Raw genomic sequence first — 14,067 nt, 5'->3', positions numbered from 1 at the left:
TATATACAAACCTACCATAATCCATAATAATTCAACTCATACTTTCTTTCCGTGTCATTTACAATTCACTTTACACCATAAAAATAAGGAAATAAAAAAGCTGTGTAAGATTTGAAAATAAACTTTTATAAGTGTAAATGTGGAATAATGATTACGATTGAAGTTTTGATGTTGATTCGAGGGATCGATCCTGTAGTATTTTTAATTATTTTCGAGTAAAAACTCGATTAATATCGATTCTATAAATAAATATGTATTGATTCAAGTTGCTGATTTTTTTTTATTGAATATAAATTTCTTATGAACATAAATGACTTATGAATATAAATTTTAGTATAAGTTAGTGAACTTCCTTCCGCTTTCAAAGCCGAATTTATTCCTTCGGAAGCGTCTGTTAATGATGTTTATTGATCGTTAGGCAAGTGTTCATATACTTCTGCCCGATCTGGAAATCCTTCGAAAGACTATTACTCGCGGCCGAACCGGTCTCCTTGGGTCCCAATTGCACTCGTTATTATCCGGAATTACTTCACGGAAATGTAAGAGGAAGATTAAATCAACGCTGCATTACCGTTGTTATTACTTATCTAGAAGACCTTGGCTTGTCTACTCTCGTCAATTGGGGCTTTAAAAGTATTTGCTGGTTCGACAAATCGATTCGGCCCATTTATGCTCTGGTTTTCCGATTGACTGTACTTTCCGGAACATGATAAAATGTCGCTACCGAGAAATGTTTGATGTGACGAACATCTCAAATTTGTGTAAGCGATAGCGGTACTATTATTAGTCAGTTATCCGCCCTGTTGAAAACTACAGTTGTTTAGTCAGGTTTTGTTTTGTACAGAAATCTAATTTTTATTTGAGTTATTATATGGAGACCCTCTGGAGAGTGTCTACCAGGCTTGCAAAATCTAGAATTTTGAGGGAGCTATATGAACTTGGCAAACTTAGAGAGTATTATACAAAAAATCGAAATTCAGGTAAGTTTAGAAAGAAGTAGAGTGCACTTTTGGCTCCCTAAACACATTTTTTAGGCATTTGCTTAAAAATAGCTCATAAAACAGTTGGATAAATAGTTTAATTAGAGTTCGATCAAATACTTAATTAATTACAGAAAATCTTCCTAAATGTAAAATTCAACTTTCCAAATCATTTATAACAACTGATAATTAAATGAGGTTGTTTATAACCAGAGTGGACCATCCAGCACTGAAAATTGTGTATGGAAATAATTTTTTTTTTAATGTAAAAATCATTTTATTGAACAGAATTGATACAATCTGCCACTAATTAATAGTATTAAATATTAGTGTCCAAATAATCATTCATGCAATATGTACAGTAATAAAAGAAAAAAAAAGAGAAAAAGAAAACAAAAAGTAAATGATAATAATATTATTCATTGAATTAAAATTAAATAATAAAGAAATAAATGAATAAAAGAAAATACTTACATGATTTGTATGAACAAACATATGAATCTATGGCATAAAATAATAATAATAATAATAATAAACTAAAACTGATCACATAATACAAATAAAATAAGTTATGTGCAAGACAAAGGAAATAAAATATTAGTAAAAATAAAATAAATGTACATTCCCATCTATATACATTATTTGCATTCTGCAGGGAAACATGGAGCCTCTTGTGGAAGGTAAAGCAGAACTCCTAGAGATCCCCAGGTGCGTCACTGGGGGAACTAATTTTATAGTAAATAAAATAAATAATAATCAAAAATTAATAGAGCTCTTTGAAAAAATTTGTAAAGTTTGATTTTACGAAAATTACTCAAAATGACGTCTCGTTGTTTGGTCCACTCAGGTTCTTAACGTCTAAAATGCAGTAAACAACAACCATCACCATAGAAAAATAGCAAATAGTAAATAACAAGTGTATAACTTTATATGTATAAGGTTGGTGCTATGAGGTTTGAGGTTGTGAGTTCACTGTCATGTCAACTGTCAAGCAAATTCTAATAGTACGGCAGTACTGCTATGATAGCAAATGCTACAGTGAATTAAATTAAATTTTGGTAAACATTCTGGACTCTTCATTACCTTTAAAACGACCAATATTATTGAAACAAAAAACGTTTTAGGATGAATCTGTCATGTGCTAAATTTGTAGACTTGTTTCAAACCAATCTATAGCCTACACCGAAAATGGAGCAGTGCTGAGAACATTTATAGCTTTGTATTTCTTGAGTTAGTTGTTCAACATCAAAGCAGATATGGGCTCTATCTTTAGTAAAAACAGTATAGATTCAAATCAATGTTTCATCTGATAGATTCTTGATCGATACCATTTATAGGTGTATCCATGAAAGCTTATGAAAGAGGTTGTACTTTTGCTATCTCGTTTGGTCAAATACTTTTGCGGTTACTGTACAGTGCATTCAGCTCACGGTACAAGTCCCCTTCGTTGGAAAGAGGTTTTCCCATAAATGGATATCTGAGATCTGTTATCCAAACCTGTTTTTCCCAATATTTTTTTATTCTGTTCCATTGAAACCCTTCTGTGCTGGAGACATTCAATTATTTAGTTAATCAATAATGATTAAAATAATAATTGATTTTTATTCAAAAGTAAATTAATTAGAATATATTATGGCAATTGTTATTATACTTAATACTTCAATTTGTTAATTAGTGGCTCTTCTTATGCATTTTACATTTGTTATTTACTCATTGAATTTGAATTTAATGTCATTACAATTTATAAAAATGCAGCACAAATGGCACCTGATATTAGTTTCCTGAAATGGTACTAACTTGTTTAAACAAAAAAAAAATAATAAATATAATTTATTTACGTATTTTTTCCAACTATATTCAGTTTTTGGCTTCAGATTATTGCTTTAAATAATTTCTTTAGCTTGAATAAAAAAATAATACCTGAATTTCTACTGAAAATTCAACGAAAAAAAAAGTAATATGTTTTCATTTAATATTAAATGGCTGTCACTTTCACATTCTTTAGTTCTTTTAAGTTACCAATATTTTTACGTAATTTAAAATAAGTTTTTATTGAGAGGAAATGATTAATTAAGTATTAAATTTTTCTAATTATATATTTAAATTTTTTTTTTTAAAAGTTCTAAATCGTTTATTTTGAATCCAAAATTTTGAATCATTGATTTATAATACTTGATTTATCATGTTCTTTCTATATTTTTAGACAATTGTTGTTATTTATTAGTGTAATATAAGTACCAATAAGGTATAATGTTATAATAAAATTATTATTTTAATAAGTGTATAACAGAATTGGTTAATGATACGGTCATTAAGTGCTTATCAGTTGATTGTGTGCTGTAAGTGTTAATATTGATTGCTGGAATTCCTCCATGTCCTAAGTGCTGTCCACTTAACTCTTCACGAGCTATTTTTCAAATTAGAAACTCTTTACCGCAACAAATAACGTTTAATCATCGCAAATTATCCAGTAATTATTGGTCGTAAAGTCATAAGATAGTAATAAGTGATTTGAAAGAAGAAAGTTCGTTAAAAACAAATTAAAAGGTCTTAAAATAAATTTTTACTGTTGTGATTCAATTTCTGATGCCGAGTTTCTCTTTTCCTTCGGGGCTTAGGAACGTTGCTTTAATTAAACGATTAAAAAATATAAACCACGTGATCGACCTTTCTTAAACTAGACAAAGCTCATCGAATCGTTTATCCTCCATCATGGTAATTGGAGTATTGAGGTTAAGAGAGAAACCTATGGTATAAGGAAAAATCTCTAAAGATTCTTTTTCTATGACAGTATCATGCGGGATTTTTTTAATGATTCCTTCGATAATTATTTATATTAATTAACTTATTAAGTTAGGGTAAGGATAAATGTTCTTGTCTTAAAACCAATTTAATACCTGTTATATGTTTGTCGTTACAAATTTGCTATACCTGTCCCATTATGAAATTTTGGTAATCACATTTTATTCTATTCTGATTTTATATTTACTTTTTAATATAGTGCTTTTCAAAACGACGAGATATATAGTATTAAAATAAATATTAAAAAAAAAATGTATGGTATATTTCAGAAAAGTGCGCTTTTCATAAATGTTTCTGTATCTATAAATACCATATTCCTAACTGACCTAACACCTATGTTTAAATTAGTTAAGGTAAATTTTATTCCGGAGTTGACTTCATTCACAGACTAGTTTATTACTAAACCGAATTTTAGGGGAGGGTAAGTCATGGAAATAATGAAAACTCCACCATCCAGCTATAATTATTCTATATTAGGCATAAAAATATTTTTTAAAATAATTTTTCTTATATAATTTATGGGAATTGGCGATTGGTGTTAACCTCAAACCTCCAAGAAACACAAGTAAAAATAACTGATTTTTAGGACATTCTCAATCAAATCCTTTTAAGCCTCTTAAATATAAGTTTATTTTAAACAATATTAGCTTATATGTTCAATGCTCCTTTTAATTATAATTATTGAGAATAAAATTATTCAGATATATATTTGTGAGTTATTGCACTCCATGATATTGTTATAAATTTTTTTTATATTGACTGAAACCATTTTATGGTTGGTCATATTTCATCTCAAAGCAAAAAATTATCTATCCGTAATGTCCATTATATTTCTAATTATCAATTTAGATATTATTGCGTTATTCCCAAAACCTCCTGAATACATTTTTTATCGTAGGATAAGGTCTGAATGAATCTTGAAGCTAGATGTATTTATCATTTACTGGTAGTTTTAATACCAAAAAAAGTATTTTTTTATTTCTTGTGGTCTTCTTCTTCTTTAAACTAGAAACGTATATTAAAGGCATCATTATTATATATAAATTGGGTAAAAATGTGTCTGATAGGGAAAAAGTCTAAAGGATAAAAAGTAATTGTCAAGGAAAAAAAGTAGATTACAGGCAAAATGGCGGGTGATGGGACAGCTCTGAGAGATACTTAAGGAAATAAGATCGGTTAAACAAACATGTCTACGAGTAAAAAATAAATTTAATTTTTTTTCCTCATCTCTTGTTATGAGGTTACTGTGCATTATAAAATTAAAACTCAGGATGTTCTCCTATACACTGAAAATCTTTTATGAAGATTTCGTATATTATTTATTTAAGTGTTTCTAGGGCAATTTACACTGGATTTACTAAGTTATTAGATTAAAATTGATATATGAAAGTTACAAATTACTAATTTACATTTGCAATTAGATTTCGGATATAACGACATGTCGGTTATAGTGACGAATATGCCTGGATATTTGAAGATCGTTTATAAACAATATCTAGTGTACATTAAAATCTGGCTGAAGTCTCTCTGGACTCTGTCTATGATTAGAAGTTTAAAAATAAAACTATATGCAATTAACGAATATAAAGTAAAATTAAAAAAAAAAAATCTACATTAGAATTTCTGTTTAATATAATTATTAATTTATTTTTATTTTTATAATGGTTTAAATTTTCCTGTTACTCTTCTGCTATTTTTACGAAAAAGTATATTTAATATTTTCGTGGGTGTAGCGCGGATTTATTTCGGAAACCTTTTGGCTCTCATTCCACACTGAGCGCACTCTTTAATATTGTCCCCCAGGTTCACAGCTCGAATATTTAGTAGACAGTGGAATGAAGCTGAATCATAGAGATCGGTTTCCTCTGCCAAAACTGACTATTTGCATGTTTCACTCCCTAGTGAAGTATGGTAACCGTCTGGTTGTAAGTGCGTTAATCGATTATTTTAATCGTTGCAATTTTTTAATTTTTTTTGTCGTATCATGAATTTTTCATTGGCCCATGATATAAGGGACTTAAGATTGGGACGGTCAGTGCTACCAATCGGCGGTGGTTGGAGATGACGTCACGAATGGAGGGGCATGCGCGGAGCGCTCAGTCGATCCGAAGGCTTTGAGGTGTGTGAGGTGTCAGTGCTCTGTGCCGTTGCTCAAGTGAATTCCATCCCTATAATGTTCCAGGACCCTCCGTGACGACTTTGGGATTCGTTTGCATTGGATATCTGTTCCAGCCATCTAGTTCTTCCACCTTCATCTCATCATGATAGATAGTGTCCACCTTCGACTTATCACTGTTAGGCATAGACATCCGATTTTCAAGTTATACAGGGCTTGCGATACAGTTCACATAGACGTAATGTAGAATGATTTCACTGTAGGGATTAGTTTTAAGATATTAGGCATTCTTCAGTCAACATTAGGTAAGATGAAACCATCAAACTTGTTTCTATTGCAGTAATTTTTTTTTCAACACTCCACTCATTTTGAATCAATTTTTTTTATTATCTGCACTGCTTTTTCATCACATGACATTGCTTCTAGTCTAATGATGGGCCTTCATTAGTTTAAAATATAACCCACAATAATTTTGTCATTACTATTCTATTAACAAATATATATGATTATTAGATATGATATCTTGTGCGCCACTTAATCTTTGAACAAATCCCTCGAGCAACAATTGCTAGTTGTAACTTTTGTTTTAAGAAAGACATACGGAAGTGCAACAGATCAATAGGCAAGAGCTGTTTCACTTCCAACCCTGAAGTATTGGCGAGATCTCCCTTCCTTTTTTTTTCTTTTACGATCTGGCAAGTCAGATTCGAAAGTATCAGTTTCTAAAACCAATATTTGACTGGCGTTTTAACCTCATCCGTTTTTTCCTTTGCGATTTCTCCATTGTCCCGCCTGATTATCAGCTTTCATCAGCTGAATTATAAAATTTTGCTAGTATTGTAAATCAGGTAGTGGAAATGAGATACAATGATCACGTAGGCTGTAAAATGTAATCAGTAGGTGCAAATTTTCCTTTTGTATTCAAATCGTCAAGGATGTCAGAAGATTGACATGCTGTCAATAAATGCAACTGACAAGGAGTTGTCTGTCATCCATCAATAAGTGGTTTTGTTTTAAATTTCCTTGCTTGTTTGCTCAATAATTTCTCACTTTTTCAAGTACGTCTTGCAAGCTTATTGATAATTTTTACTTATATAATTTATAATTAGTACATCCTATTAGCAGAGGGTCATTTAAGACAAACAAAAAGTATGATATTTATAAATCATATTATGGAACTAAGTTTATAATCTTTCTTACCCTGAATATTGTAATGTGTTTAAACATATTTTATCTTATGTTTTTCAACATTAAATGCAAAACAAATCATCCTGGATATAACTGGAACAATCAATGTCGCAACTGAAATCAATATGTCTTCCCTTGACAGTTGATTGAATGATGAAAGAAATAGTTTAATTATTGATTTGTTTTTATTGTAATTTTAATAAATAATTTTCTTTGAAGATATTGATGTATTCATTCGTTGTATAGAATTAGTTTTGCCACTACTCAATTTCGTTTTTTTTTTTTTTTTTTAAATTAACTTAAATTTCATTTTTAATCTTACGTTTTTCTTATAGATGGGCATCATGTACAATAAATATGACTGATAAAGATTATCAAGATGTAATATTTTTTTAAGAAATTGAACCTAAGGACTTAATGATTTGTATTCTTAAACATATATGAGTATACATACATATGAATGCCATGTATGTATATATATTTTAAACACATAAAAAAGAACTTGAAAAGTTCTGATTAATTTCTTTAAATCTTAAAAGAAATAATCAAAACTGAAATGACTAAAAGGATGGTACAGTCAAAACTATTTTATTATTTCATTATAGTACTTAAATAAACATAAAAAATAAATAAATGGGAAATTATATCAATTTTAGTAAGTTATGATAAAGTTTTGAAGTAAAAGATAAATAAAAAATTCAGCTATACACTAAAGATGTGTATATGTTTTATAGTTATATTTTATACTATTTTAAATTATTTTAATTGTTATATTGAAATTTGAAAATTATGTCCTCAAAGCAAAATACTTCATTAACATAATATATAATGATTACTAAGTTCAGTCTTTTTTTTTTATTAAAATTTTTTTTTTTGCTTTATCTGATATAATTCATTAATATAACAGAAATTCATTACGAAAACAAACGTTTGTTAGTGAAATTTTTTAATATTATAATTTATTAAGGTATTGTGATATTTCATTATTTTTTTTCGATGGACAGAGAATTATCTTTTGGTTGCTTGTTTATTTTTAATATTTGCTGAAATTAATTTTTGTTTGGATAGTCTAAGTATAAAGTATGGGTCTAAATTGTATCTACAAAATTTATATTCTAGTTTTATTGCTTATTTTCCTTCATATTTTTCTTATCAGCTCCAACTCCCTCTGTAATAAAACATAATTCATGAATGATGTAAGCATTTCTTATTGTTCCGCTATATTTCATAAAAATGATTCATCTTAGATAAATGACAGAATCTAATCATCTTCTTTGCATTTAATTTTTCTATTTAGTTATTAACCATTATTTTTATTTATAAATTTTTTTAAAACAATTTTTGAAGTTAATATCTTTATTATTATTATTTTAATAGGATGGGGAGAGGTGCTAATCTACGAAATTAAATATGGATAAAAACATAATATATTAATCAACTAATATATTAAGTAAGCAAATTAGGAATATATAACTGATAGATTAACTTAAACATAAGGTCCTGAAGGAGCAATTATTCGATATTTAAATTTAAGGTTTTTGGTTTTTTGATTTGTGAAACGTCTTCCTTGATAAAAACAAGAGTGAAGAAAAGATAATTAATTTAATATATATATAATTTTTTTTTTATTATGAATATGAACTGGACAATGGGCGCCAAATTTCTTAGAGTTTCATTGTTTTTTTTTCTTTTAATTTATATTTCCATTCCCAGAAGAAATAAATATATCTGCCATATCCCTGAAAGAACACGCGACCTCTGAACAACAAGAACGCGTAAGGGACCCTATATTAAATATTCATGTAGAAACGTGAGCTTAAGTATTTAACTTATAATTAAACATAAATCTAATGATAAAATCATTTCTAAACTGTATTTATATCTATACATATTATATAATTGAAATTATAAACTTACCAATAATAAACAATATACCATTTTAATAATAACAATAAAACTGATCCATTTGGAAAAAAAACATAAAATTAGGGTACTTTCCAATAAATATATCGAATAAAATGAAATTATTATCTATAATAAAACCGTCCGTACCTCTGTTGTTGTATTGCAGGTACTGCACAACCCCTTACCCCGTATTCATTTATAAGTTATATCAATAGACAATTTATAATTAAAGTTTTAATAATTTTAAAAATTGGTATGTTTGAACAAATAATAAATCAAAGGTTAAATAAATAAGTATTATCTTGAGAGAGAGGGAGGGCGGAACTTAATATTTTTAACCATAAAAATTTTTAACCAATAATATTTTTTAAATCATGTATTGAACATAAATAGTTTTATAACTTAACTTTACTTTTAATAAATTAATGGTTATTTATTAGTAGAAAATTATAATATTGTTACTCGGAATAATATATATGCTATAAATAAACGTATTAATCAACTTCCGTGGGCCTGTTAACGTATATACCAATACACTTTTGTGTATATAATGTATACAAATATATTTATAAATATAAAGGAAAAATATTATGTTTTCTTTGTAATTTTATCATACATAAATCCCCGCCAAACCTTCCTGGATGTTTTATTGAGGTACCATGATACGAGTTAAGCCCCAGTAATAGATTAGATAAAAGAACCTATTTTTTCTTTATATAATGTTCTATTTCGTTACTAACTTTATTGACCCATTAACTATCAGCTTTCAACGTTTGTTTTAGGAGAAACTAGAACGTCATGTCGTAATTTAGAACGTCGAGAAAAATCTGCACCATTTTCTCGAATAACTAAATAAAATTAAAACTACGGGCCTTCCAACTTTGTTTTTTAAAGTCGATAAAGTGTACTACAGTTTTATATCAAATTCAGCTCTATTTGACCATCACTTTTAATTATATATGTACATCGACAATTTAGTTTAGAAAGTTGTAATTGTATCTTACATTCTCAAATATCTTCTAAAATATTCGTTTTATGGTCATGTAAAAAGAATTTGAAAGTAAATTTAATTATTGGAGAAGTTTGTCGGGGGGTGCGGTCAGCAAAGAACAGCATAAATAAACAAAACCATATTTATTTATTTTATGCCGACGTTTCGACCTGACTTTCAGGTCATCGTCAGGGGTTATGGCGTAGAAGGTAGGCCTGCAACTAAATTTAATTATCTTTAATTTAAGCTCGTAAGAGAATGTTTAAGCTCATCGACAGTTTTAAAAATGGTGGATAACCAAAAATATTGACTTAGTGGAACTTTTGAAAAAAAAAAAAAATTGTTAAAGTTATAAATGTTAGTTTATAATTAAATGGATAAATATATAATAAAATAATGAAATTCACCCAATAAATTAAGGTACTCAAAACATAAAATCTGTTTAAGTGATAATTTTTATTTTTTTTATATAATTGAAATTAACTGTATATTAAATAAAATACTTCGTATTTTATGTACTCTGTTTACATATTATATTAATATTTTTTTTTAATTTTATAAAAAATTAATGTTAACAGCTCGAAGAATTCTTTCGTTTTCTCTCTGATTTAACTTTTTTATGTTTTTGTTTATCTGTCATTATTTCAGAGCCATTGAGATTTTAAAAAAATTATTGGCCTGAAATAGAAGCTTTTTGAGTTTACTACAAATTCTTTCTTCGTGATTATTTCACGCAATAAGAGACAATTTTATTTTTTGTTTGAACAGCTGTCTTTATCCCAGAAAGAAATAGTACGGAACTCATTTTAATTTTAAATTATCGTAGATCAAGTACGTAAGAAAATGCTTTCAATATTTTTGCAAAAGTATATATTTATATATTGTTTACATATGGTGCTTAATAGAGACCAACAAGGCATTAATATTTTAGCTAATTTCTCTGAGGTAAAATAAATATTCCCATGTGATGAATTAAAATTGTTTGTACATATTTATCATTGAATTTATATTTTATTTATTTATACTATTTTATTATAGAATTATAAATTACTTACTACCTTACCTCAACCCATAACACGATGTTATTAGAAATTTTCATTCAATTACTCTTGGATTTTAGCGTTAATATAATCTAAACAACTGAATAATAGTTCATTTTTTCCCTCAATATTATAAAAATGATCGAATTATTACTTTAAATTTTAATTTTCAGTCAATTTTCAATTTTACTCATTATTTTGAATGAATCTTAATTATTATTGATGCATTTTAATCTTCACCACTGATTTGAAATATAATTCGCATTTAAATTTTAAAACTAATAAAAATGTTCTTATCTGTAGTATTTAAGTAAAGTTCTATGTTAATTGGAAAACTAATCTCTGTATTAGACGGATTACGTTTTAAATGTTACGCCTGGAGTGACAGTCCATCAATAGAATCCTCTTAGGGAAAGCTAGGTCGAACCATTCAATTCAAAGTGAAAGACGTCTCTAATTGAAATTCCATCGAATTGCAAGAGAGAATGGTATAATTTTATTCAATGTCATATTAAGTTGGAAAGTCGTTAAACATTTGCCGGTAATAACTGGGTTGAATTTACCACTAGCATACCTCAAACCTTAAGAACATATATCTTAAGGGTCATGAGATTTGAATCCATAACAGTTCATTGTATCTTTTTTTTTTTTTTAACTTTGGTGTATGTATTTGTAAATATATATTACATAACCTTTTGAAAATAGGGATACGATATAAAAATAATAAAAACAACTTTCACGCTTTCCCTTAATTTGTAATTAAGTCGTAAAGTAGATGTTTCGAGACTTTAGCACTCAATATATTGGTTAATCTTAAACTCCTTAGAACCGCTATAAACTTTTTCATAGCTTTTCATAAACGGCCAAACATGTAACGTCAAATGGAATCTGATTTTATTCTTCTGAAATTCAATAAACCCTGAAATAGCTTGGTACTATATTATTAAATAAAATTAGTTTTATCAGGAAAATAATTAAATAAAAAAAGGAGCTTGATATGTTTCTTAATATTTAAAAATTAACTTTGGTTTAAACTTATCTTATTTAATTTTGTAATGTTTCCATTGTTAATTAAGCATGTGGATTTTTAAATACATTAAAAAAATTAATTAAAAAATGAATTATTTAATTATTCTAAAATTAATTTATTTAAAAATATAATCAAGACCTCAGCATTCTTCATTATATTTAGTTAAAATTTGTCATTAATTGGAATTTTATTTAACTTTTCCTTTCTATTTTCTATCACTTATCTATTTAATTTTTACTCATATCTTCTTTCTTATAACTTAATATTTCTTGCTGATTTAATGATTAAATGAAATGGAGTTTCGAAAAATTTTTTTTATTTTTTAAAAATGGGATTTCTTTGTGTTTTATAGGTCTCCAGTTAGCTATCTTAAGTATTAATTGTTAAAGTAAAATGAGGTTCAAGATTCATAACGACAATTTATTAGCCACATTACTTAGTTTTCTTGAGTTAGTTTGATTGAATCATCATGCTCGCCATCCCCAAAATGTGTTATAGAAACCGTTATATTTCATTTAAAAAAATTATGTTACTTCGTTTTTCTCCAGTGGTCTTCAAGCATAAATCCTTTTTAAATTTTATTTTTATTTATTTATAGTTTATTATTCTTACATTATTTTTAATGGTATAGTCAAATTATAGCCACAATATTAACTATACGCAGTGTTCTGCATTATTATAATGATTATTGATAAAATTTGTTATGTTTAATTTTTTTTTTTTTTTTTAATAAAACGAAGGCTGAAACGATCCTCTATATTTCTGCCTGATTTAATTTTTGCATAGAATACGAGGGCACTGCATATAATTCGTCAAATGTTCCCCAAACATTACACCAATTGTTAAACTCAAATTACATCCTATATATAGTTTTCCCCTCTCAAAATCATTTATGCTAACATTGATCTTTTTTTTTTTAATGCTTGTGATTTTAGAATAAATTTTGATTAGAATTAAACATATTTTATGTATGTTTGTTTTTGAAATAACACGTGAATCTTGTAAATTAGGCAAAAAAAAATTATTTCTTACACTTTTTTTGATACTTTAAGAAATATTCTTATTTTTTCTCTTTAAAATATTTTTTTTATGTTTGAAATGACACATGCATTATTTTTCCCCTAAGAAAAATAATAAATAATAATAATAATAATAATATATATGTTTTTTAAAATATTAACTTAAATTTTAATTTTAAAGGTCTCTAACGAAGGTTGAATCAAATTTCGATCTGAACTTACCTGTCCTATTTTTTAATTTTATTTTTTAAATATGCATCAGCGCTTTAAGTTATGTTAATTTATTAGACATTCCTTCTAAAAATAATTTATTTTGTGGTTTCTATTTGGCGTTTTTTATTTTGTGTTCCTAAGACAAGGCTACTGCTTTTAACCGGGTGTCAGGAACACCCGTGGGCGTTCTCTGCCTACGCTGATTTCTGGGCGCCATTTCTAGACAGAGCTCTTCAATGTGATGAATTAGCAGTCCCGTTGAGACTTTTCTGCTGTATTGCATTCTAAAATATATAATCCTTACTAATCATCATCGGCTAAAGTCTCATTGATTCTCTTCTTTATTCCATTTTTTTTCCCTGTTTGAATTATGTTTCTGCAGCTACATGAATAGTATTAAATTTATTTTTTTTAGAACTTGAGACTCGATTTACTAATCGACGATGTTATAAGTTCATTTTGACTGAACAATGAGAATCAGTAAGGATCTTTTCCTATCAACGGAGGACTTCTTGAAAGGTATATACTGCTATAAGGAAAAAATAAATAAATCTTAGAATTATTTCAGTGCATATATTTTTTTTTTGTTATTTTTTTATTTATTATTATTTTTTTAAAAAATAATTTATACAATATGTCTCAGTTATGCATAAGTAAATTACATTCCAACCTTCCAGTTGCGTCTTAATTTATTCTCTTAAGAGGCTTGGGCAAATATTTTGCAATATCTAATAAATTGTTTTCATATTTTTATGGATAAAGAATAATATTGTTCTTTAGTTG

The 14,067-nt window shown here is 27.3% G+C and overlaps 1 protein-coding gene across 11 annotated transcripts in view; it reads left to right on the top strand.

Moving 5' to 3' along the window:
- LOC106685837 (serine-rich adhesin for platelets) overlaps window positions 1-14,067 on the top strand; it is a 103,961-nt gene that overhangs the window by 55,573 nt on the left and 34,321 nt on the right. The window contains exons 1-2 of one of the 11 annotated variants that reach the window (XM_014428777.2): window positions 5,872-6,203; window positions 13,700-13,803. The exons of the other annotated variants lie outside the window; for them this stretch is intronic. Of the exons in view, the coding sequence (XP_014284263.1) occupies window positions 13,755-13,803 (49 nt within the window). The 5' untranslated portion in view covers window positions 5,872-6,203; window positions 13,700-13,754. Of the gene's footprint in view, window positions 1-5,871; window positions 6,204-13,699; window positions 13,804-14,067 lie in introns of those variants that run through there. 11 annotated transcript variants of the gene reach the window in all.

The sequence above is a fragment of the Halyomorpha halys genome, unplaced genomic scaffold, assembly GCF_000696795.3.
Source record: "Halyomorpha halys isolate HHAL.00 unplaced genomic scaffold, Hhal_1.1 Scaffold748.1, whole genome shotgun sequence".
In the NCBI taxonomy this organism is placed as follows: domain Eukaryota; kingdom Metazoa; phylum Arthropoda; class Insecta; order Hemiptera; family Pentatomidae; genus Halyomorpha; species Halyomorpha halys.
The sequence above is the reverse complement of the archived record's forward strand: the minus strand, read 5'-3'. Positions and strand labels throughout refer to the sequence as shown.